Source organism: Setaria italica, chromosome VIII (assembly GCF_000263155.2).
Source record: "Setaria italica strain Yugu1 chromosome VIII, Setaria_italica_v2.0, whole genome shotgun sequence".
Classification (NCBI taxonomy): Eukaryota; Viridiplantae; Streptophyta; class Magnoliopsida; order Poales; family Poaceae; genus Setaria; species Setaria italica.
Window position 1 is genome coordinate 11,692,125 of NC_028457.1, and position 24,228 is coordinate 11,716,352.

The following is a 24,228-nucleotide window of genomic DNA, read 5'->3' on the forward strand; positions in this document are numbered from 1 at the left end:
CCTTTTATCCCGGTTGCAAGCCCCCCCTTTTATCCCAGTTGGTGATGGCACCCGGGATAAAAGGGTACGCTCCCAGCCCCACTTGGCGGGGGCACCCTTTTGTCCCGGGTGCCGTCACCAACCGGGATGAAAGGGGGGGCCTTTTAAAAAGGGTACAGTTGGAAAGCCGATTATCGAGAGTAGACTTGTGGGCTGGGTAGCGTGACCATGGGGGATAAAAGGGGGGGGCCTTTTATCCCAGTTAGTGACGGGACCCGGGACAAAAGGCCCTTTTGTCCCGGGTGCCATTACGAACCGGGATAAAAGGGGGGGTTAAAAGGCACTGTACTCCCTTCTACCCCCCGCCAGTTACACACTTAGCCAAATTTTCGCCAAGTCCCGCGTGTTCTCCGCCGTCGCTGCCCGTCCGCCTCCCTCGCCGGCCGCCGCCGTCGTCGTCCCCCATTGCGCCGTCGACGTCCCCCATTGCGCTGTCGTCATCCCCCGGCCGGCCCGCCTCGATCCCCTCCTTGTCCGTTGACGCGCCCGGCCCCCGGCCACCTCGTCGCCTCCGGCCACCGGCTCCATCCTCGTCACCCCTCGTCGCCCCTCGTCGCCATCTCGTCGCCGTCCCGCCTACACCGCCGCCGTCGTCGTCGCCTCGGCCGCCGTCGTCCTCGTCGCCTCGGCAGCTGCCGTCCTCGCCGCACCGGCCGCCGCCGTCCCGCCGCCCGGCCGCCGCCGTCCCGCCGCCCCGGCCGCTGCCCCGCGCGCGAGAGGTCCGCTGCCGCGCCGGCCGGCAGCGCCGGGAGGGTTTTTTTTTTAAGTTAGAAAATTAAGTTATATTTTTACGATAGATTTTTAATTTTGAGTGTTAAGCTAGAAAATTAAGTTATATTTGTACCGTAGATTTTTTAGTTAGTTTGTTAAGTTAGATTTTTAAGTTAGAAAATGAAGTTAGAAATTCGTAGCTAGGATGCACCGCTGTCCCCTCCGCCGTCCCGCCGCCGTGATCGCCGCCGTCCCGCCACCCGTCACAACCTAGTAGGCACCGCCCGTGGTTCCGGTGAACCGTCCCCGCCTCCGCCGTACCGCCGCCGTCACAACCTAGTAGGCACCGCCCGTGGTTCCGGTGAACCGTCCCCGCCTCCGCTGTACCGCCGCCCTGACCGCCGCTGTCCCGCCTCCGCCGCCCTGATCGCCGCCGTCACAACCTAGGCACCGCACGTGGATATTGTTAGAAATTCGTAGAAATTCGTCAAAATTCGTCAAAATTCGTAGAAATTCGTAGAAATTCATAGAAATTCGTAGAAATTTGTCAAAAATCGTAGAAATTCGTAGAAATTCGCAGAAATTCATAGAAATTCGTAGAAATTTGTCAAAATTCGTAGAAATTCGTAGAAATTTGTATAAATATTCCGGACTTTGTACGATTCATGTTATTTTATGATTTCATTATATACATGTATGATTCCGGACTTTGTAGGACTTTGTAGAAATTTGTAGTAAGACGATTTCTATGACTGTCATGTATGATTCCATGTATGTTTCCATCAATAGTTGAAATGGCAGACGATGAGACCGCAAGGTATATCATGGAGCAGATAATCGCTGGTGATGGTAGTGGCGACAACGTTCCACTATCATACACGGATGAAGAGGGCACCCAGGCGGACATGTTCCTCAACATGTCCGCCGATGGGAATGAAGAGCAACAGCCGCAGCAACAACTTGCCGTGGCGGAAGGTTTCGGCGAGGTATATACAACCATTCTTGTATTGTTTCACGCCACCGTTACTACTACGTACTAATTAACGAATCTTGAACTGTTAGCCCTCCGGATCGACACAAGGGCAGAAGACCCGAGGTCGTACAAAGGTGATGGAAGGGAGGCTTGTCATCACGGAAGTTACAGAAGAGGGCAGGCCGGTTGCTCCCGAGAAAGTAGCAAAGAAGTACGTGAGTCAAATCGGGGCAATCGTCCGGGACAACGTGCCTATCAGCATCAGAGAATCGAAGGGCAGAAGCACTAATCCGTACGCCCTTCCAGAGACAGAAAAGAATATGCTGTGGGAAGACGTGAAGAGACATTTCACATTCCCCGAAGGATATAGTGAGAAGGATGTCAAAGCGTGGACGCTTAAGAAGATAGCTACTCAATTCCAGACATTCAAGAAGATGCTGGATACCCACTACATCAAGAAGGGCAAAACTCCAGACTTCAACGCGTGGCCAAAGTTGAGGGACCACTGGGATGCATTTGTTGAATATAAGAGGAGTGAAGAAGGTGTGAAAAAGATCACGACCAACACAGCAAATGCTAGTTAGAAGGGCTACCACCATCATTTGGGGCGAGGTGGGTATGGCTCAGCAATTCCCAAGTGGAGGAAGATGGAACAAGATCTGATCGAACGGGGAATTGTACCTGCAACTATTGAATGGCCCGAACGATCAAAAAATTGGTACTACGCTCATGGAGGCTCCCTAAGCCAAGAAGATGGGACGTTGATTTTTAATGACACAATACGTGAGAAGGCCGAACATCTCATGAAGAACATTGAAGATTCTAAGGCTGGGAGGTTGCATGTGGACCAAGAAAATGATGAGCTCACATTGGCCCTCGGTAATCCAGAGCACCCAGGACGTTGCCGAGGGTTCGGGGTGGTTCCGTGGAAGTTCGCTTTCCGAGGCGACAACGCCTCGTACAGAAGCCGGAAGCGAAGAAAGGAACAGATCGAGGAGAGCTGGCGGCAGATGCTAGAACAAAGAATGATGGATGAAATCAATCGGCGGGGGGCCCACGCAGTTGCGGAGTTGGCCCAATCTGGAGCAATGCCGAATCCTAACACCGCCAGCCCTTCTCAACGCCTCTTGAGCAGTTGTGCTTCTACAGGGGTCCCCGATGCGCAGATGCCCAGGTTATCCGTGGAGGAGCAACGGTTCCCCGTGGATGCCATCACGCAACGGACCTCATGTGAGCTGCATGCACCGGTCGGCAACCTCACTATTAAAGTATACTTATACATAATATTTATGCAATCTTGTCAATTGATCCAGGACTCGAGATCGGAGTTCAACTTGTTTACTTCTGCTATATGTACAGGTAGCGTACGGGAGTGCGTTAGCAACCCTGGCAGGGCAGAGCAGTCATGGCATGGAAATTCCAACAGGCTACGCCAGCGTCTGCGTAGAGCAAATAGTTGATCCCCAGTATGAAGGTCTAGAGCTCGACTTCCCAGGAGGCGACGGGGAAAAGACATTGGCAGATGCGCTTCATGGGATCATTTTATGGAAGAAACGCTACATCATTATTCCCGGCATGGAGCCATCTCCTCAGACCTCAAGACCGCTCCCCGTAGATCCCCAGCAGTGACCTTCTCCTCATACCTTGAGACCAGCATCTCCTGCTCCAGGACCGTCCCTTCCATCTATATCAAGGTCTCCATCTCCACCACATCCTGGTGCTGGGAGCGACGACGACAATAACAACACCCCTCCCCGATCACCGTCGCCGGCACCAAGAGCGGCCCCCTTGAAGGAACCTGCACCACCACTAAAGAAGTCACGAGCACCGCCTCCCAAGCAAAGACAGAGAAAGAAGAAAACAAAGGAGCCTGAAGTGACTCGTAAGGAACGCTTTGAGGCAATGTCTCATGCAGAACAGTGGGTAGAAATCCAACGAGAGGCCAGTGAGTGGTTCAAGAAAGAAGCCGAAGAAAAAAAGGCAAGGGAGATGGAGCCACCGCTAGTAAGTCGGCGAGATTTAAACTTTTTTATCAGGATGGAAGAAGGAGCCAAGAAAAGGATACCACTCTTGTAAAACTATGAACGGGCTCTAGTAAAGGCTGATGAAAAGGATAAAAGGAAAGGAAAGTCATCTTCCAGCGGTCCAGTCCCCGACCTCAGCCATTTATCAAAAAAAGATGCTCAACGGGTAAAAGCAATGCCCTTGGATCAACAAGCAAATGTATTGAAGTTCATGGAAGAAACAGGTCTGGGACTTGATGAATGCATAGGGCAAGTTGAGACGCCAACTGCACCGCCCCCTGAGCCGAAGTGGCCTTATGAGCTAGGCAAACCTCTAGTAAAGCCTTCATTGGTACAGAAGCTATCAACAAAGATGTACGCATTCCATCAATGGTACATGATGGCATCCGCCGACTCGAGGGAGATGATCGGCATGAAGGTAAAACCGATAGATTTTCACGGTGAAGGGGAGAAAGTGCTGTGGCTAGACTTCAAGGATATATACGAAGTGTACCATCATGATGCCCTGGACGTCTCTCTGATCAGCGCTTGGATTCTGTAAGTGTCCGTTTATCTCTACATGTAAATTTTGGCGTGCGTCACCGTACTAACTTCATCTTCCATTTCATGTAGGATGCTAATTCAGACATGCCGCCGAGAGGCGTACCTACATATAGGCTTCATGGATCCATATGTAGTTAACCAACAACAGATACAATTAGCGCCAGAAAATACCTTTGCGGAAATATACAATTTCCTAGACAAACAAACATTCAAGGATTTCATACTACTTCCATACAACTTCAAGTAAGTGTGTGTATACCGTCTACTTTCGATGTCTCTTTCCTTATCTCTACATGTTAGTTAGCTCTAATATGCATGGACATTTTACGCACGCAGCTTCCACTGGATCCTTATTATAATTGAGCCTGAAAGAAGCCACGTCACTATCTTCGATTCGTTAAGGAAAGATCCGGTGGACTACCAAGAATTGCAAGACATGCTAGGCTTGTAATAATTCTGGACCTTTATCTCTATGCAAAAATTTATTTCCTAAATTTTATCCCTGTTACACTATATCATTCATTATTCTAATCCGCAGCACATGGAAACAATTCATAAGTACACACAAAGGTCCATTCAAAGAAAAACTTACATGGAACACAGACTTCCCGGTACGTATGCAGTCTGCACATTTATTACATTGTATAACACGAATATTTTATAACTTATTTTTTTCCGCACTGAAGTGCTTAAGACAGGAACCCGGGAATAATCTATGTGGCTACTACATCTGTGAGCACATGCACAGTTTTATGGGACCCAAGGGACCGAAGATGACGCCGCACAACTTTAAAGTACGTAAAATAAAACTATTACTAGTTAATTATTTTCTAGCTCCTTATATGTATTTGTTCATGTAACATTCACAAATTTCCAAATTATAGATGTTAAATATTCAACAAGGACTCTTGAAGGAAGAAAGAGTAGCGGCAATATGTGAAGGTCTCATTGGATTCATAATGGACGAGGTGGTAAATCCAAAAGGAGAATTTTATTACGATGGACGACAATTAGACACTCCGATCAGCAACACCACGACGGGAAGATTGTAGGAAGATACTTTAATTTATTTGTATATATAATACGCGCTAATTATGATCGATTTGTACTAAGCTAGTTGAATTGTGTATATGAATTGTGTATAAGGATTGTGTATATATATAGTAATTGTATAATTACTAATCCCATTCGTTTAAATACTAGTTGATTTCGTTCTAAAAAAATCTCAACTACTAAAGGTTAACAAATTAAAAGGGCCGCGGTACTACGTATACGTGATGCATGCATGAAAAATTCAGGCGTCACGGCAGTGCCATGCAAGCGCCATTTAGTCCCGGTTTGAATCTAGCCGGGACTAAAGGGTTAGTCCCGATTGGTGTCACCAACCGGGACTAAAGGGGGACCTTTACTCCCGGTTAAAAGACTCGGGACTAAAGACCCCCCCTTTTGTCCCGGTTGGTTTATCCTGGTTGGATATCCGAGAGATATGCACCCTACCAACCGGGACTAAAGGCCAATTCTCTACCAGTGTTCCCATTGCATTCCTAAGATATTCCATAATGCATCCGTTTCCATAGTATTCATTTAATTTGTATTACTGTATTTAAATGATCCTAATGGTAAAAGCTCATCATTAAAATATAAATTTAAATTGTTCTATATGTTCAGTATTTTTTAAGTTCATAAATTTAGTTCAGATTGCAACATGTAATCAACTCGCAAGCAAAATATTAGCACTAACAAGTATTTCCTAAGTAGTCTTTGAAAGAATAGAATCTTAGAACATTATAACATAACATACAGAACAGTTTTTCTATTGACCGAACAATTTATTTTCTAGACTATTTTTTTTTATAAATCACTGGAGCAAAATTGTCTGCATTTCTACAACATTTTAACATTACCTTTGGGAATATTAATTTTTTATATCGAATGGAACAATTTGTCTCCAGACCTAGCAGCATGTATAAAATAAATCGGAAAATAGTAAAAAAAAAGATGTAAAAATCTGCCAAAAAGTAAGTCTAAAAAAACCGAGAAGGGAATAATGAAGTATGAAGTGGGCGTGCTAGCTAAGGTATGTATTCCCCCGAAAAATAGCTAAGGCATGTACAGTGGGAAGAGGTTCTTTATCGCAAAATTGCAATTTGGAGTTTTAGCAAATTTCAAATTTTTGTGAAGGGTGTGATTGTTCATCAACGGATTTATAATCCTATAGACATAGATACGCCCAATCATGGTTAGCATGTGAGCAAATTATACTCTTTCTATATTTGCAGCACTCTTAAAGAGATACCCACAATGTGCGTGTGTTTCGTTCCATTATATGTTTAGTTTTGAGATCACGATGAATACTTCCTTAATATAATAGTGCCGATGCTTTAATAAAATCTGGAATAGGTGGAGAACATCTGCCTGCAGTTCATGTTGGTTGCCCGTGTTGGCTAGTTGTGTCTGGCCTAAAATGCAAGTTCGTCAGGCTCCTTTTTGGCCATTAATGCCCTGTGATCAGTGGAAACCTGGTGGCCTATCCTTCTGATTTTTAAGAAACAAAGTTCTCCTGCTTTATTTCAGAGAAACAAAGCAAAGTCTTTTTACAGTTTTGGATTTGTTAAACGGCAGGTATATCTGCCAAAATACTGAAAGAAAACTCATTAACATCTATCTACTTGACTCCCTATTGCATTACTACAAATAAAAGCTTGAGTGATCAACGTCAACAAAATCCGGAGCAGCATCCTCTCTACTCCCGCCGGCTGGGTTGGCGCATCTGAGCCTGCCAGACCAGCTGATCCTCCCAAGCCTGATGACACACCGGCACCAGGGATCTCGGCGACGCAGATCTTTCTTGTTGCTCCATTTCTAGCAATTGTGCATCTATGCATAGAACACGCCGGTTCTTCAGCGTTCCAATGAGCCTGTGTTGCAGCCAGCCCTCTCTCGTCCACCAATAGCTTCTCCTAAAACCAAAGTTCATTAAAAATTTTGCAGATACACCACATCAGTGCGGCTCCACAAATGTTCATTACGTTGTTTTCTTTTTACTCATCAATCACCTAGCAACTGATTCAACGTCAGTTCCTGTTTATCAAAGATATCAGAAAGATATTTCCAACAGAATTGTAGCAACACAGCATTCAAAAAAGAGATGGAGTACTGTTTCCTCTTCATTGCAAAATAAACAATTTGCATCTTCTACATGCTGCCTCTTAGGCAGGTTTGACCTTCTTAGAGTTTTGTTATTGGACGTTGGAACATTAATTTGGCAAATCATAGGGGCATAGACTGGACTAGATTGTACTAAACATTTACCATTCAATTCAAAAGACCATATGATAGAGAGTCGCAATCCTGCTCATAAATGACAGATTCTACGATGGAAACCAACTCCAACAACCACATTTGCATCAGCCTAGGGGTGACCCTTCTTCTAAAGGAGATCAGAAGATCAGACCTATCCCAGACTGTTTAGCTAAACGACGGAGAATCGAGAGTATGATAACGTGTGAAAGTATAAAGCGAGTGGATTGCAGAGAGAATATTAGTGCTTAAACTAATTGATCATATATGCATGTGTCCTAATGGAAGTCGCAGCGAATTAGCATATAAAGGTGCGCTCCTATCGTGCATACACGATACGATGCACAAATTAGTCATTAAAAATAAATACTAACCGAAGCAATTTATTTTGGTTGGACATGTCTCTCACGCCAAGCATGTTAAGATGGTCATGCAGATCATTATCTAATCATGCTGAAGATCAAATCAATGATCGTCTGTACGCGTTTTCAGCCGCTGGAGCAGTGTTAAGGAAACGGGGGAAATGTCAAAAGCAAAGCCCAAAGCATCAGTTCCGCCGCGTTGTGTGCACGCAACTCCCCATCTCACCTACCCCACCCTTTGAGTATTTTAGGGTTCCTCGCGGTGCACAAGGTTAGGAAAAGGCACGCTCCACCACCACGCCCTGGCCTATATAAAAGCCACACAACCACGGTAGGATCGGTACAAGAAATCACCCTTAGCACAGGGACGCGAAACAGCAAGCACAGCAATGTCGGGCGTGTGGGAGTTCAAGAACGGGGTGGTGAGGCTCCTGGAGAAGACGACGAAGCAGGCGGGGGCGGCGCCGTGCGAGGGCAAGAAGGCGCTGGTGCACACGCCTTCGGGCCAGACGGTGGCGTCACACGAAGCCCTGCAGCGGTGCCTGCAGCAGCTCGGCTGGGAGCGCTACTACGAGGACCCCGCCCTCGTGCAGTTCCACCGCCGCAGCAGCGTCGACCTCATCTCGCTGCCCGCCGACTTCGCCCGCGTCGGCGCCGTGCACATGTACGACATCGTCGTCAAGAACCGGGACTACTTCACGGTCGTCGACGCCGCCTAACCGTTGCTCGCCGTCGCCACCCGGTCGTTTGGCTTGGCTTTAGGCCTGGCCAGTTGTAAGTGTGCTCTTTTATGGTTTGTGATATGATGCTTGCGTGTGTGCTATATATACATATATATGTATGTGTGTGTCGAAGTATATCTTCTGTGATCTTGTCATCAGTGTGTAATTATTGTTACGATTTGAATCTGTGGGTACTTTGTTCGTCTACGTACGCGAAACGAAGGTTCCTACAGCTACAGCTAACGAATAAAGACACGCACGCATGATTTGAGCGTGTCGCCTGCTTACTGCATCTGTTCCAAATTGTAGGTCGTTTTAGTTTTTCTAGATGTACATATATTATTATGCATTTAGATATAGTATATGTCTAGATACATAATAATGTCTATAAATCTAGAAAAGTTAAAATGACCTACAATTTGGAACGGAGGGAGTACATCTCTGATATTGCATGCATGGATTGTTGATGCATGGACGTACGGACCAGAGAACATGCGCAGCTGATAGATGCACTAATTTCTCTGATGATATGGTGATTTTTCACTCATTGATTGGACATATGAATAGCTCATCATCCATCATCCTAGCTAATAGCAAGGATATGACATCTCTAGCTGGATATAACTCCATCCTGCATTGGTTGCCATGCAAAATTCTGCACACAGTACCATACCCTGGTGGTATTGGCTTCTGCTAACGCTACACCGAATTTTGTAGCTTGCACGCAACTTTCTGTTACAAAAAATCAAAAAGCTTTTAGGTGTTTAGCTATTTTAAGGAAGTTCAACACCCACATTTTTAAGTTACATCAAATCAACTTAGAGATTACACCAAAAAATCATTGCGACTCTAAGATAAGGATATCTATACTGGAGGTAACTCCTGGATTGGTTGCCATCAAAATGGAAAAAACTATCGGGCGATAGATCGCGCTGCTGTATAAGGGCACGACCCATGCAGCGGCCCGGTGGGAGGGAGGTGGGCTGCTGCGGGCCAAGCTCCTATTTTTACGTTTCAGCTCTAAAAAAATGTGAAAACTTTGTTATGTGGTGTCCATTTTCAATTCCGTTTGCGCTATTGCGTTTTTTATGATGAGATCTGTAAAACAAGATCCATGATGCATTGTTGACGCTCATTATATATTCACACACTTTTAGTGCTATTTAATTAGTGTTTTCATGCATATTGTTATATTAACCCGCCACTTGGCACTTAAAATAACCCTATTTTTTAAGCCGAACAGCAGGGGAGCCTCCTACTAGATCTTTTCATTTTATATATAAGAAAGAAAATATTTACATTTTACAAGGTCCTAGGCCCAACGGGAAGAAAAAGGTAAAAAAACTAAGAAATATTACACAACCAAATTTCTAACTCCATCTTTAAGGAAGGCTTTGCTCTGTGTAAGAGAAGCTTAAGTTTATCCCTAACGATCTGCTTCCATCTTCGCAAGGAAAGGGAGATATTGTCAAAAATGACTTCATTATGGTGACACCAAATTGCTCATGAGGCCAGAACGAAGATTTCCCTGAAAATTCTTTGCCCGAAATTTCTTCGTCCTTCAACAATCATATCCAAATATGGGAGGTTTTGAATCCAGCTGACGAAGAGTAGGCGCCAGCACCACTGACTGAAAGTGCATGAGAAGAATAGATGAAACATTGTCTCTTCCGAGCCTGAGTGGCATAAAGCACAACTGTAATCGTCAAGCACTCTCCTATCACTCAAAAGAAGCCAACAAAAGAATTTGTGACGCCCCCGGCAACATGACTTTCATATCCACCTGAAGACCGGGCTCACAGGATTAGAACCCTGCAACTGTGTGTACACTTTCTTATTCTTAGGGCTGAAAAGATTTGACCCCCAAATATAACTCCACTAATCCTCCTCATTTGTCAGACTCTAAACCAAGGGTTAATTGAGAGAGCTGTGACCATTGCTCAACAACAATGTCAGACAGAGCGGTAAAAAAAATTCTTGTATTCATCTTGTGCCATGAACTTTTCAACTGAGATGTTCTGCTCCTTTGTAAAGGAGAAAAGCTGGGGGTACTGCCATTTTAGGACCCCTATGTCCCAGGTATCTTTCCAGAAGCAAACAGATGATCCAGTTTTGACCTTACAAGAGGCTATCATCAAGTAATTTTTAGAAAGGGACATAACATCCCTTCACCAGAACGATCCTACTGGCCATTTGATATGTGGCACCACTCGATTTGAGTACAGGCATTGCCAAGTAAGGGTGACCCAAGGAATGTCATCATGGTTATAGAATTAATGCAAGTGCTTGAGCAAAAGAGTTGTATTTTGGGTTTTAAGGTCAATGATGCCCGGTCCTCCTTGGTCTTTAGCTTTGCAGGCCTTTTTCTAGGCTACAAGACATCCTTCTTTTTTATTTATGTCCCCTCTATCCCAAAGACAGTGCTTTCTGTAGACATCAATTTGCTTAATGACACTAGCTGGGAACTTCAGAATGCCTAAGTAAAATTTTGGTAAGGCTGTCAGGACAGAATTGACCATGATTAATCTACCAGCATATGCCAAAAGGCTACTAATACCCATCCTTCTTCTTTCAATTATATTTAGGAGTGGCATATATTCATCCACCTTAGGTCTGGCGGTTCCAAGGGGTAAGCCCAGGTAAGTGAAGGGCATTGACCCAACCTGACAGCCCACCGCATTGGCTAGAGCAGAAATCTTCTGAGGCTCAACATTAATGGGCACTAGGCTGGATTTGGAGAAGTTCACTTTCAGTCTAGTGGATGCTGCAAATGAATGAAGCAGACCTTTTAGACTGAGAAGTTCTTCTTCTGCTGGCATTATGAGTAGAGTATCATCTGCATATTGTATTATAGGAAAGTCCCCTCCAAAATTTTCCCCCAGTAGATGCTTAAGAATGCCTGCAGCTGCTGCATTATTAACTACTGACTGAAGCAAATCTGCAGCCATAACAAAAAGTAGAGGTGACAAAAGTACTGATGATGACATTTACATTTAAATGGTTTGCCTGAAACACCATTAAGAAGTACTGATGATGGCCCTGAGCTGAGAATCATGCTGATCCAGTGAATCCATTTGTTAGAAAATCCCTTGTGTTTGAACATATCTAGAATAACCTAATGCTCAATTTTATCAAAAGCTTTTTTGAAGTCCATGTTCAGAATCACAAGTTCTTTTTGCTGTGATGACATCAATGCATCGACTGAAAATCCCAAGCTAAACAATCTTGTATGGTTCTACCCTTGAGAAACCCATATTAATTAGTGTGTATGACAGATAAAATCACCTTTTGCAGCCTGTTAGATAATAACTTAGTGAGCAGTTTAAGTAAATAATTCAACAATGAGATTGGCTTGTAGTCATTGACAGACTGAGGACTATATTTTTTAGGAATCAGGGTTATTAAAGATCCACTGATACATTCCAAATCCACTGTAACATTAGCAAAGCTATCACATAAACTATAGAAATCTTCTGCTATGATATGTCAGCACTTTTTCATGAAGAAACCATTAAATCCATCTGGTCCAGGAGCATGATCTGGGGGCATCTCCTTAAGGGATAAATCTATCTCCTCTTTGGTGAAGGGGTCATCCAAGATGGGCAGCTGTACTGACTGGGTGATAGAATTGAGATCAAGAAGCATTCCAGTGTATTCTGATACACCCAATCTATCCTTGAAAGAGTTCCACAAAATCCCAGCCTTTAGGTCATGGTCAAAAATAGGTTCTCCATCATCATTAATAAGAGAAGCACGAATTTCTTCTAAAGGAATGAGTTGCCATTGCCTGAAAGAGACTGGAATTCTCATCACCAAATTTAACCCACTTGACAGTGGATCTTTCTTTCCAATAAACCCTTTTAGCCTCAAGAAGTTTTTGGAGATAAACCTTAACAATCTTTCTGAAGTTTGATTCAACCAAGCAAAGACTTCTCTGATCTTCCAAACCATCAAGCATTGCTAAAACCCAATTACAATTGCTGATCAGTTTATTCAGCTTTGATAATTCTTTACTCCATAGTTTCGGACCTTTCCTGAGCTGCTTGAATTTTCAACTAATAGTTTTTGTCATGTTACTGAAGAAAGGGTTAGAGTCCCAATGAAGTTTCACTGTGTCAAAAAAACCTGGAAATTCCACCAAATAAATTTCAAACCTGAAAATAGAAGCTCTAGGGATATGTGAATCCATTTGCACAACATATGGTATATGGTCTGAAATAGGTCTGGATAAAGGATACGTGAGTCCATGATGGTGAAGTGAAAACCCAATCTAATTTCTCTAGTAGAGGATCAGCTTGCATGTTGCTCCAAATATACTGTCGTCCTTCAAAGGGTATGTCAACCAAGTCAAGGTGCTGTATAAGATCATTGAAAAGCATCATATCACCCACATTACCACCTGGCTTATTTGGTGATCTAATAAGATTAAAATCCCCGCAGCCTCGGTGCTAGCTTGGTCCTTGAATTCATGGCGGTTCTTGTTCAGACGTGAGCAGCGACGACGAAACTTTGTATCCAGAAGTCCTCTAGGCTTCCTAGCACGCCTCTCACGGGGGGTCTTGGTGGCTAGCATAGCATCAATGATCTTGACAGCATCATCATATATTAGAGCTCATTGCTTCCACAGGCGCCATCGGATCAACTAGAGCCTTGGCCAGATTTCAAAGAGCATCACAATCAGCAAAGAAAGAAGGGACAAGAGTGTCCAAATTGATGATAAGACAATTATGATGTGCAAAGGATTCAAAAGATGGATTAGAAAGGAATAGAAATGAGCGATTGATCACCTTCTGCGACACTGAAAGTAGAGGAATCAGTTCAAGATCCACTGCAGGTTCATCCACTGGCACGTTAGACCTGATCAAACTGCATGAAGCTCCAAAATCCTCTGCTGCAGGTGACAGTTCTGCCTGACTCCCTATAGTCTTTGACTGGTTGTCCTGCTAATCTAGACCCCGTTGATCAACTGGAGGCATCTTCTCTTGAACACCAGTGGCTCCTCCAGCCGCTGGCATGAAGCCCACACCCCCCATCTTGACATCAGAGCTCTTAGTATGAACATCCACATGGATGGGCATCCAGCGAGGAGCCGGGTGTGGCAGAGGATGGGCAGGGCCATGCTCTGGTGGTGGTTGCTCATCCGCCCCAACAACAACATCAGAAGCTCTGAGAATGTAGATCGGAACAGTGAAGGTCCTGACCTTTGGTGCATCTCCCACCAAAACAACAATATCATCTGGAATGTCTTGTTCCTCGTTAACCAAAGCCTTTGCTATGATTCTAGCAACTGTAATAGACTCGTGCACATGAAGCAACTGAGCAAAACTACAGATGGACTTAGCTATCAGAGATAAAGAACAACCATCCAAAGGATACATCAGCATGAGCCAAACAACTCGATCCATTCACTACAAGAAATCTTCCAATCTATAACGAACCCAAAAGTGTCATAAACGCATTTTTTTGTCATTAACCATGATTTATGATGCGGGAGTGACGAAAACACTTCATCATTAGTCGAGCGTAATAAACCGCGACTAGTGACATTCCTTATTTCCCTGTGTCACTAAGACTATGACGCCTACGAATCATCAAATAGAAATATCATAAATTGGATCCTACTGTTTTGCCACGATGGAGAGAATCCGATGTGGCATGACAATTGTCACAAATTGTTTCGTCATAAAATGAATTTGGCCCATTTGTTGTTGGGTCCATCCCAAAATTTTTTCCACAGGCCAATGTTATTCAGATAGCCCAAAATTGATTTTGGTATGCCCATTTGTTATTAGGTCGAGCCCAAATTTGTTCCCACATGTCAATGTTGTTCAGATAGCCTAAAATTGATTCCGGTAGGCCCATTTGTTGTTGGATCGAGCCCAAAAGTTTTGCAAATTGTTTGCGGCCCTTTTATTCCTGATTTATGAATGAAATTGACTTTTAGCACAATTATATGTGGGCTAAGTCTACTTAAGGAAAACTTAAATTTAACCAATCAGGCCTGACAAATAATTGATTTCATTTCAATTCCGATCCGGTTGGTAAAATAATAAACAGAACACACATATTTTTATGTATATAAGAAAATAAATTATTGTTCCCATCGAGATAACCGCTACCATATTGTTCATCACATATCACAAACTATTACAAGATAACTGTCTCATAAAGAACAAAGGTTAACAAAGCTGCATCCAGGTCATAATCTCAAGAGACAAAATAATGCATTGATCTTAACCTCTTGCAGAGGTTAGAAGTTGACGAAGGAGTGCTTCAGTATCTTGTGTTACCGTCTTCAAGTTCTCAATCTCGGCTAACTGCAATTTGTGATTTGATTCTAATTCTTCTGTCTTCTTCTTCAAGGTAGCTAACTCTTGCTGGTGAGCAACAAACCGCTATCGAAGTTGTACCCCATCATGTTTGTCGGCGTCAACTTGCTCCTCATCAACACTGCTGCATAAGGATTTGGTAGAGCTTCTTGCGTAGTCCTCTGCCACAACACATTCTTGCAAGAAGAACCATTGATTTGAGAACTTCCAGCTAGCAACAGTGGATCCGAAGTCATATTGTGATCTTATAATTGATTTAAACAAAGGAAAGAAGGAACGTCAATAATCATCATGTGTTTAGTTTGTTACCCTGGAGCTAGACTGAAAAGGAGTGACTACAAATGTTGACCCTCTGGTCGGCTGAAACAGGATACGGTCAAACTTCAATTGATGCATTTGTTCAAGTATAAATTAAGAGCGGATAAATAAATAAGCACAAGAACATGTGGCAAAGGTTGAGATCATTCGCAAACTAAAACAATTTCATCTATTAAGTTCTACAAACCACATAAACAATTTGACTTGACACAAAAATAATTATTAGAAAAGGTGAAAGATAAAGGGGATCTGCTGGAGCAGTAATTTTTCACCAACTCTACCAATAGGGTACAACAGATCCATATTCCCCGATCTAACTACAATAGTGAAAGACAAAGAGCATAGGGAAGCAATCTAGTAATTTCATCTATTAAGTTCTACAAAGATAAAGGGGATCTAGTAGAGAAGTAATTTTTCATCAACTCTTGCAATAGGGTACAACAGATCCACATTCTGCAAACCAACTACAATATTGAAAGCCAAAGAGCAAGGGGAAGCAATCTAATAATTGAATTTAGCAATACGGGGAAGAGATCACTGACTTGATGAACATAGAGAGAAGGAGGTGCCGAATGCTGCCTCGATTGAGCAGCCCGGGCATGCGCCGCTTCCTCAGTCTTCTTCGCATGTACTCGAGCACGGCAGCCGCCGGTGGCAGCCTCGGGGAAGTTGATGGAGCAACAGCGTCAAACCATCTCGCAGCTTCAAGCCCATCACTAAGGTAGCCAACCGAAAGTCTCTTAGGTAGCCCATCACCCGTCGAGCTTGACGACGCTGCCGAGACCGCACTTGCTGCCGCTGCCACCGCCGCAGATCTACTAGGGCTATTCAGTGGGAAGAGGAGAGGGGGCTAATTTTGAAATTACTAGGCGGGATGTGGGAGGCTTGGATCCCCTCTTTTACTTATTTTACTATATATAATGGGGGAGGACCCGGAGGAGGAGCAGGGAATTTAAAATTTCAGATCCCACCTTTGTGCTCGGTAGCGGGAGACGGAACTTTTTGGAATCCACCATGAGACCTAGGTCATTGGCAAGTTGGACCGCTTGGGACTCGAACCCAAGTGTCAGTGACCTTACATAAATGAGCGGTTCCAGAAGGGAGTCTGGGATAGTCCGTGGCATCACGGCATTGATGAGCACTCCACGGATTATCCTCCTTTGTAGATTCATGTTTGCAGGATGATCCGGCTATTGCATTCCAATTGTGCTTCAATGCAACAAATTAATTTACTATTTTGACTATTTACATGATAAAATACACTTAAATAAAACATTAAACTATAGTGGATCTGGGTAGCAGCCTCCTAATCTTTACTCGACATTCAAGCTGGAAGCACGTGGATCTTCTTGATAACTTCGGGATGGTGGTAACATACGAACACAAAATCCTCTGTGAGTATTTCGTGCATCAATATTAGCGCTATGAGAGACATGCACTTCTCCTGCAATTGGGTGCAGTTAGTCTCAAATGCCAATCGTAGAGATATGGTCACAATTTTCATGCACTCCATGAACCACAACTTTGATGCATAGTGCAGCTTCAAACGTTCAACGTAGTACATGTCGGCGAGTAAGAGTAACACGGGCTAGACGTTGACAGGGGTGTCCCATAAATCAGCCTCCTCTAGGAGTGATCCTTCGTAGGCATATTTGATCAGCAGCGTGAACCCATCAGGGTTGCTTCTTTAATTGAAACAATTTATGACTTTGACTCCACTCGCTGCCATAGAGAAATGCATCCATCACATAAGATAGTGCCACTACATTGGCCCGACTCGCTCGAATCACCTGACTACCTATGTCGAAGACAACGTCCACAGGGGCTTAGGCTACAATTGTTGTGCATATGCTTCTGGCTACTGATGAAGGTGGAACTTCAATGCAGTCGTCCTCCAATACTGTAATAGTGCAAGATATGTTTACACGACCGGAATGGTCCCACACACGCTCAATCTCATGATGCCCCACGTGGCAGTTAAAGCCTTGTTCTAGATTCCCATTCCTGAATTCAAGTTCCTTTACACCTTGAACTCGAAACGTATCATCATAATCGGTTGGGTCTCCAGCCACCGCATGGAACAAGACTCGTACCTCCGAGCAAGAATTCATAGGGTTGGCCATGCTAGCGTATATGTGAGGATGTGTATTCATAGCAACGAGAAACCTACCTTTTGCGTGCTGTTCACCAGAATGACGATGACGGAAATTCCTTCTGGTCCTGCTGGTGGGTACCACGGATCATGAATTCCCATAGGATAGCAACATATCCTCCATTGACGGCCTCCGATCATGAATGTACTGGATTCCTTGTATTGCCAAATAGTTCCTTCTACTTTTGCTCCCGTGCTTGAGGTTGAGAAGTCGACTTGCGATGAATGGAACATGTTAGGGTATAATGCCATAACTGCAAATGACAATGATTGACTTGTGGATACACTGCCTCTTATATGTTGGAGTGTGTCATTCCGAAATGGCCATTCGTGAACTTCTGTTACCAGTCTTCAATGGACACATCCCTACAATGTGCGGATAAGCACGTTGTTCCGATAGTGGTAGTCATGAACGCCCGTTACTAGTCTTTAATGGCCTGTTCTAAAATGCCTTTTCAATCTTGATTCTGACCTTTGGCAGCATTTGGTCCACCATATTCCACCTAGGCCTTGTTGCATCGGCTAGTTCACGTTTTTCAGGCTCCGCTTGTTGGGATACGAGGTAGGCTACACTAGCGCAAATCAAAATTTCTACCACGTAAAACCAGGAAGAACTGCCGTATAAGGATCACGGGATTACCACTCAACGCACTACTGGTGCGGAAGATGTAGATTTGCGTCGATGCAGTGAAGTGGATCAGCGTAGTCGTACGTAGTCGATCACATCGACGTCCAGCAGCTCCTCAGCAGCTCGTCCACGTGCAGCAAGATCTCCCTCGTGCTGCGGCTCGTCGGCGGCTCGTCGTGGCTCGTCGGCGGCTCGTCCAAGTCCTGCAGGCGCAACACCTCCAAGGTATCCACACCTTCAAGCCGGACTGCTAGGTCCGCGAGTTGCAACAGGCGAGGGCGTGGGAGGCGCAGCAGATGTGTTTCGCCAAAAAGGTGTAAACCCTAGGGCGCCCCCACCCCTCTATTTATAGAGATTCCTAACGGGCCTCTGGGTCCGAGGCCCATTAGTACTTCTAAACCTAATCCAACTCAAATCACATCCGAATTGGGCTTCCAGCCCCTTAAGTGTGTGACCCTGTGGGTTCGGATACGTATAGACATGGCCCGAGTACTCCTACTCGGCCCACTAGTCGGTAGCGGCCTCTAGCAAGACGTGCCAACTCCTATACGCACACGAAGATCATATCAGACGAACCATCACAACATTATATACATGTTATTCCCTTTGCCTCACGATATTTGGTCTAGCTTCAAGCCGACCGCTCTTTCTCGATCCTGTGATTCGGAATCCCTTTGTAGGTTAACTCTTAACCGTACGTAGCATGGCCATGCATTTTCGGATCCGATCACTCGAGGGGCCCAGAGATATCACTCTCAATCAGAGAGGGGCAAATCCCATCTTGATTGACCATGTCTCATAGCATGCTTCTTGACAAACCCGAAAGCTACCTTTATAACTACCCTGTTACGGCGTAGCGTTTGATAGCCCCTAAGTAGGTCGATCCACATCTTGAATACATGCGACAATCAGGTCTAAGGACAAAGCGTATATGTTGTTTAAAGAGAGAACTACTTCTCGTGTTGGGTCAGTCCTAGCACATGTCTCCACATGTGTCCACATTATTAGTTCAACATCTCCATGTCCATGACTTGTGAAACATAGTCATCAACTAATACATGTGCTAGTCTAATATTCATGTGTGTCCTCACATGAACTCCGACTAGGGACAACTTTAGAATAACCATACAAGTAAAGAGTTTCACATACAATTCACATAATTGCAAATCAATTCAAGTAGCCTTTAATGGATATTCAATGAACACAATATACAAATCATGGATACAAATGGAATATCATCATCTTTATGATTGCCTCTAGGGCATACCTCCAACAGTCTCCCACTTGCACTAGAGTCAATCTAGAAGGTACCTAATACCTATAGCTCTTACATGCGCATCATGCTTAGCCTGCGGGAGTGGTTTTGTCAACAGATCAGAAATGTTCAGATCTGTGTGTATTTTGCATATCTTGATCTTACCCCGGTTAACGAAGTCTCGAATGAGATGAAATCGCCGCATTACGTGTTTGTTCTTCTGGTGGTTCCTTGGCTCCTTTGCTTGCGCAATTGCCCCATTATTATCACAGTAGAGATTCAATTGGCTGGACGCATTCGGGAACACACCAAGCTCAATGAGGAAATTCCTTATCCAAACACCTTCCTTCGCGGCTTCCGAAGCCGCGATGTACTCGGCTTCTATCGTAGAATCGGCCACCGTCTCGTGTTTGGAACTCTTCCAACTAACAGCACCACCATTTAGCGTGAACACAAATCCTGATTGTGACTTTGAATCATCTCTGTCGATTTGGAAACTAGCATCAGTGTAACCTGTTACAACGAGCTCCTCCTCACCTCCATAGATGAGGAACATATCTTTAGTCCTTCTCAAGTACTTAAGAATATTTTTCACCGCTGTCCAGTGACTCTCACCTAGATCAGATTGGTGTCTGCTTGTCATACTTAGCGCATTTGAAACATCTGGGCGAGTACTTATCATTGCATACATGATAGATCCAATAGCCGAGGCATATGGCACTCTACTCATGCGATCCCGCTCATCAGCAGTCGAAGGACACTGAGTCTTGCTGAGATGTATGCCATGTGACATAGGCAAGAACCCTTTCTTTGCCTCTTCCATGCTGAACCGCTTCAACACTTTGTCAATGTAAGTATCTTGGCTTAATCCTATAAGCCTTCTCGATCTATCTCTATAGATCTTAATGCCCAGAATATATGCCGCTTCCCCTAAGTCCTTCATCGAAAAACTATTTTTCAGTGAAGTCTTTACGAACTCAAGCATATGAATGTTATTTCCAATCAGCAATATGTCATCCACATATAAGATTAGAAATACTACAGAGCTCCCACTAACCTTCTTGTAGATACAAGACTCTTCTTCGTTCTTGGTGAAGTCAAACCCTTTGACCACTTCATCAAAACGAATGTTCCAACTCCTAGATGCTTGCTTCAATCCATAAATGGATCTTTGAAGCTTGCATACCTTTCCAGCATTTTTCGAATCGACAAAACTCTCAGGCTGTATCATATACACGTCCTCAGCTAGGTTTCCATTCAAGAAAGCTGTCTTGACATCCATCTGTCATATCTCATAATCGAAATATGCAGCTATAGCTAGAATAATCCGAATGGACTTAAGCATCACTACGGGCGAGAAAGTCTCATCGTAGTCAACTCCTTGAACTTGTCGAAAACCTTTTGCGACAAGTCATGCTTTATAGATGTGAACATTTCCATCCATGTCCTTTTTCTTCTTATAGATCCACTTGCACTCTATGGCTTTAACACCATCAGGCGGGTCAACCAAGTTCCAAACTTGATTGTCTCCCATGGACTCTATTTCGGATTGCATGGCACTCTACCATTTTTTGTTAGAGTCTGGGTACATCATTGCTTTTGCATATGTCGCAGGCTCATCATTGTCCAACAATAATATTTCCCGCATTTCGCGGAGCCTTGCCGACCTTCGTGGTTGTGGCGGTGCTTCTCTTGCCATGGGTATCTCAACTTGTTCTGCTATGTTAGCATCACTCATTGATTCTTGCCCAATCGGCTCATCTTGAACCTCTTCAAGATGCACTGTCTCTCCACTCTTTTCTCCTTTGAGAAACTCTTTCTCTAGGAAAACCCCGTTCTGAGCGACAAACACTTTGCCCTCTAACGGTTGTAGAAATAATATCCCAAAGTTTCCTTTGGATATCCCATGAAAATGCACTTATCCAACTTAGGTGTGATCTTGTCCGACTGAAGTCACTTGACAAACACTTCACATCCCCAAATCTTTAGAAAAGACAAACTGCGAACTTTTCCAGTCCACATCTCATATGGTGTCTTAACTACGGATTTAGATGGTACCCTATTAAGTGTGAAAGTTGCTGTTTCTAGAGCGTATCCCCAAAATGACAATAGTAGGTCCGACTGGCTCATCATTGATCGAACCATGTCTAAAAAAGTTCAATTACATCGCTCGGATACACCGTTTCTCTGAGGTGTTCCAGGCGGCATAAGTTGTGGAACAATTCCGCAACTCTTTAGATGATTGCTAAACTCGTGGCTCAAATACTCGCCTCCACGATCAGATCGTCAGGCCTTAATTTTCTTGCCACACTGATTTTCAACTTCATTCTGAAATTCCTTGAACTTTTCAAAGGTTTCAGACTTGTGCCTCATCAAGTAGACATAGCCATATCTACTAAAATCATCAGTGAAAGTTATAAAGTATTGGAATCCTCCTCTAGCTGTCATGCTCATTGGTCCGCATACATCACTATGTACGAGTTCCAACAAGTCTATTGCTCTCTCAGGAAATCCTGTGAAAGGCGTCTTGGTCATCTTGCCTAGCAAGCAAGCCTCACATATATCGTATGATTCAAAATCAAACGATTAGAAGTCCATCAGAATGGAGCTTCTTCATGCGCTTTTCACTTATATGACCCAAACAACAATGCCACAAGTAGGTAGGACTCAAATCATTAGGCCGAGGCCTTTTAGCACTTACGTTACAAACAGGTGAACCATCATGATTTAAAACAAATAATCCATTCACAATGGGTGCAAAATCCATAAACATATCATTCTTAGAGATCACACAACCATTGTTTTCACTCGCAAATGAATAACCATCCTTCATCAAGCATGAAGGAGACAAAATATTTCGACTTAAACTAGGAACAAAATAACAATTATTCAACTCCATAGCTAGGCGGAAGAGATGAAAGAATGAAGTTAGTGGCCAACTCTTTGCCCATTGGGAAGCCCAGCTTCTCCAATCGCTGAGTGTAACCAACCATCTTGATTACATGTGGTCCTACTGCTGCGCCTTCTGCTACCTTGCACTCCAGAAAGGCTTTGGACACATTGAACCTTTCAGTCCTAGCCTGTGTCTGGAACATGTCCTTGAGCACCATGATCATATCATGTGCCTCATGATTTGTTTCGAACTGCATCTGCAGCTCGGGTTCCATGCAAGCAAGCATAAGGCAGCTTACCTCAAGATTAGCATCAAATGCCTTCTTGTAAGCAGCCTTAACAGCAGCAAATGCATCATCAGCAGGTACTGGTGGTAGTGGGGTGTCTAGAACATCTTCCTTTTTATCGGCCCTGAGAACAATTCTCAGGTTACGGATCCGATCCGAGTAGTTTGTTCCATTCAACTTGTCCTTCTCAAGGACCGGCACTTCGTCATGAAAGAGGTTAGATGCTATGGAAAAGTGGACACGGTCATGATGTCCGTATCCACTCTTTCTCGTAGAATCGAACCTCCTTCTTGACATACGTTGCTGCTCGGCGGAGAACATCATCGCAGAGATGAACACGGTATGCAAGTTTAACAAGTATGGATTTGAAAAACCATATTGAATTTGATAAGATAAACCGTCTAGACAGGTAGCATCATTCTTAAACCACTGCAAGAATGCATACTATATATGACACATCAATCTCCCTCACATTCTAGCTCAAAATACCTCTTCATTTTCTACTTCATCACATTCTAGCAAATAATCTTTCCATCTCCAAAGCATAAATCAAAGCATAACACGAGGATGAAGTAGCAAACCTTCACAACACTTGTGTCAGCTGAGTGAAATTCCCACGAAAATGAGGGAAAAAACTTCGGGCAGCACCTCCCTTGCTTCGGCACCACCGGAGAGTAGGTGAAGCTCAGCTCTCTCTGTCAATGTGCTGGACTAGCTCGGGCTAGAGGAGGAAGAAAGTCCTCTGTCTTGGTATATAATGGGGATGAGTTTTTATCCCGGTTAAAAACTCCAACCGAGACAAAAAGGAACACCTTTTGTCCCGGTTGAAGGTTTAGTCCCGATTGGAAGCTCCAACCGGGACAAAAGGGATACCCTTTTATCCCGGTTGGAAGCTCCAACCGGGACTAAACTTTTTGTGGTTCCAACCGAACCGGGATAAAATGGTGCCGCCACCGACAGCCCACGACTAGCCGTTGCAACCGGGACTAAAGGGGGGCCTTTAGTCCCGGTTGCAATTACCAACCGGGACTAACTCTCCCCTCCATTTTTGCCTACCGTGGCGTACCCCCTTTTGTCCTGGGCCAACTTTAAACCGGTACAAAAGGGGGCGCATCGAAAGTCAATTCTCTACTAGTGTATCATACCCTGGTATTGCCTTCTACTAGCTACATCCGAGTTTTGTAGCATGCACGAACCTTTCTGTTACAAAAATTCAAGTATATTTTTAGGTGTTTAGCTATCTTGATGAAGTTCAACACCCACTTTTTTTGGTTATACCAAATCAATTTAAAAATTACAGAGAAAAAACACTGAAACTCTAATGTTAAATGTAAATCCAGAATGAATTGAGGTCATTAATTAACACCTGAATTTTGTTTCCTTTCCTCTGTATGCTAATTAAGAGGAAAGTTGAAAGAAAAGAAGATGAAAAAAAATCAGGTGGCGCTTCAATTAACGCTGTATTTCTTTTTTGAGTAAAACTGTGGGGAAGAGTTCCCCACAGTGCGCTTCAATGTTACATATTAAACAACAGACTGTAAAAGATTACAAGATACTTATATAAATTAGGGGGAAGAGAAAGAGAGTACAAAATCGACACTTGCAAATGATAAACGTCTAAGGGGTACCCTAACTCTTGCTTTGAACAGTGGACCCAACTCTTTGCATTGAACACACGACCTGAGAAAATCTG

The 24,228-nt window shown here is 43.9% G+C and overlaps 1 protein-coding gene across 1 annotated transcript; it reads left to right on the forward strand.

The window, feature by feature from the left end:
• Positions 1-8,272: 8,272 nt before the first annotated feature.
• On the forward strand, positions 8,273-8,961 carry LOC101784542 (flowering-promoting factor 1-like protein 1). Its single transcript, XM_004979026.2, has one exon. The coding sequence runs from the start codon at positions 8,342-8,344 to the stop codon at positions 8,669-8,671; it is 330 nt and encodes a 109-aa protein (XP_004979083.1). The 5' UTR covers positions 8,273-8,341; the 3' UTR covers positions 8,672-8,961.
• The last annotated feature ends 15,267 nt before the right edge of the window (positions 8,962-24,228 follow it).

Excerpts from the sequence above, each read along its gene's own strand:
- LOC101784542 (XM_004979026.2), top strand. The coding sequence starts at position 8,342 with ATGTCGGGCGTGTGGGAGTTCAAGAACGGGGTGGTGAGGCTCCTGGAG.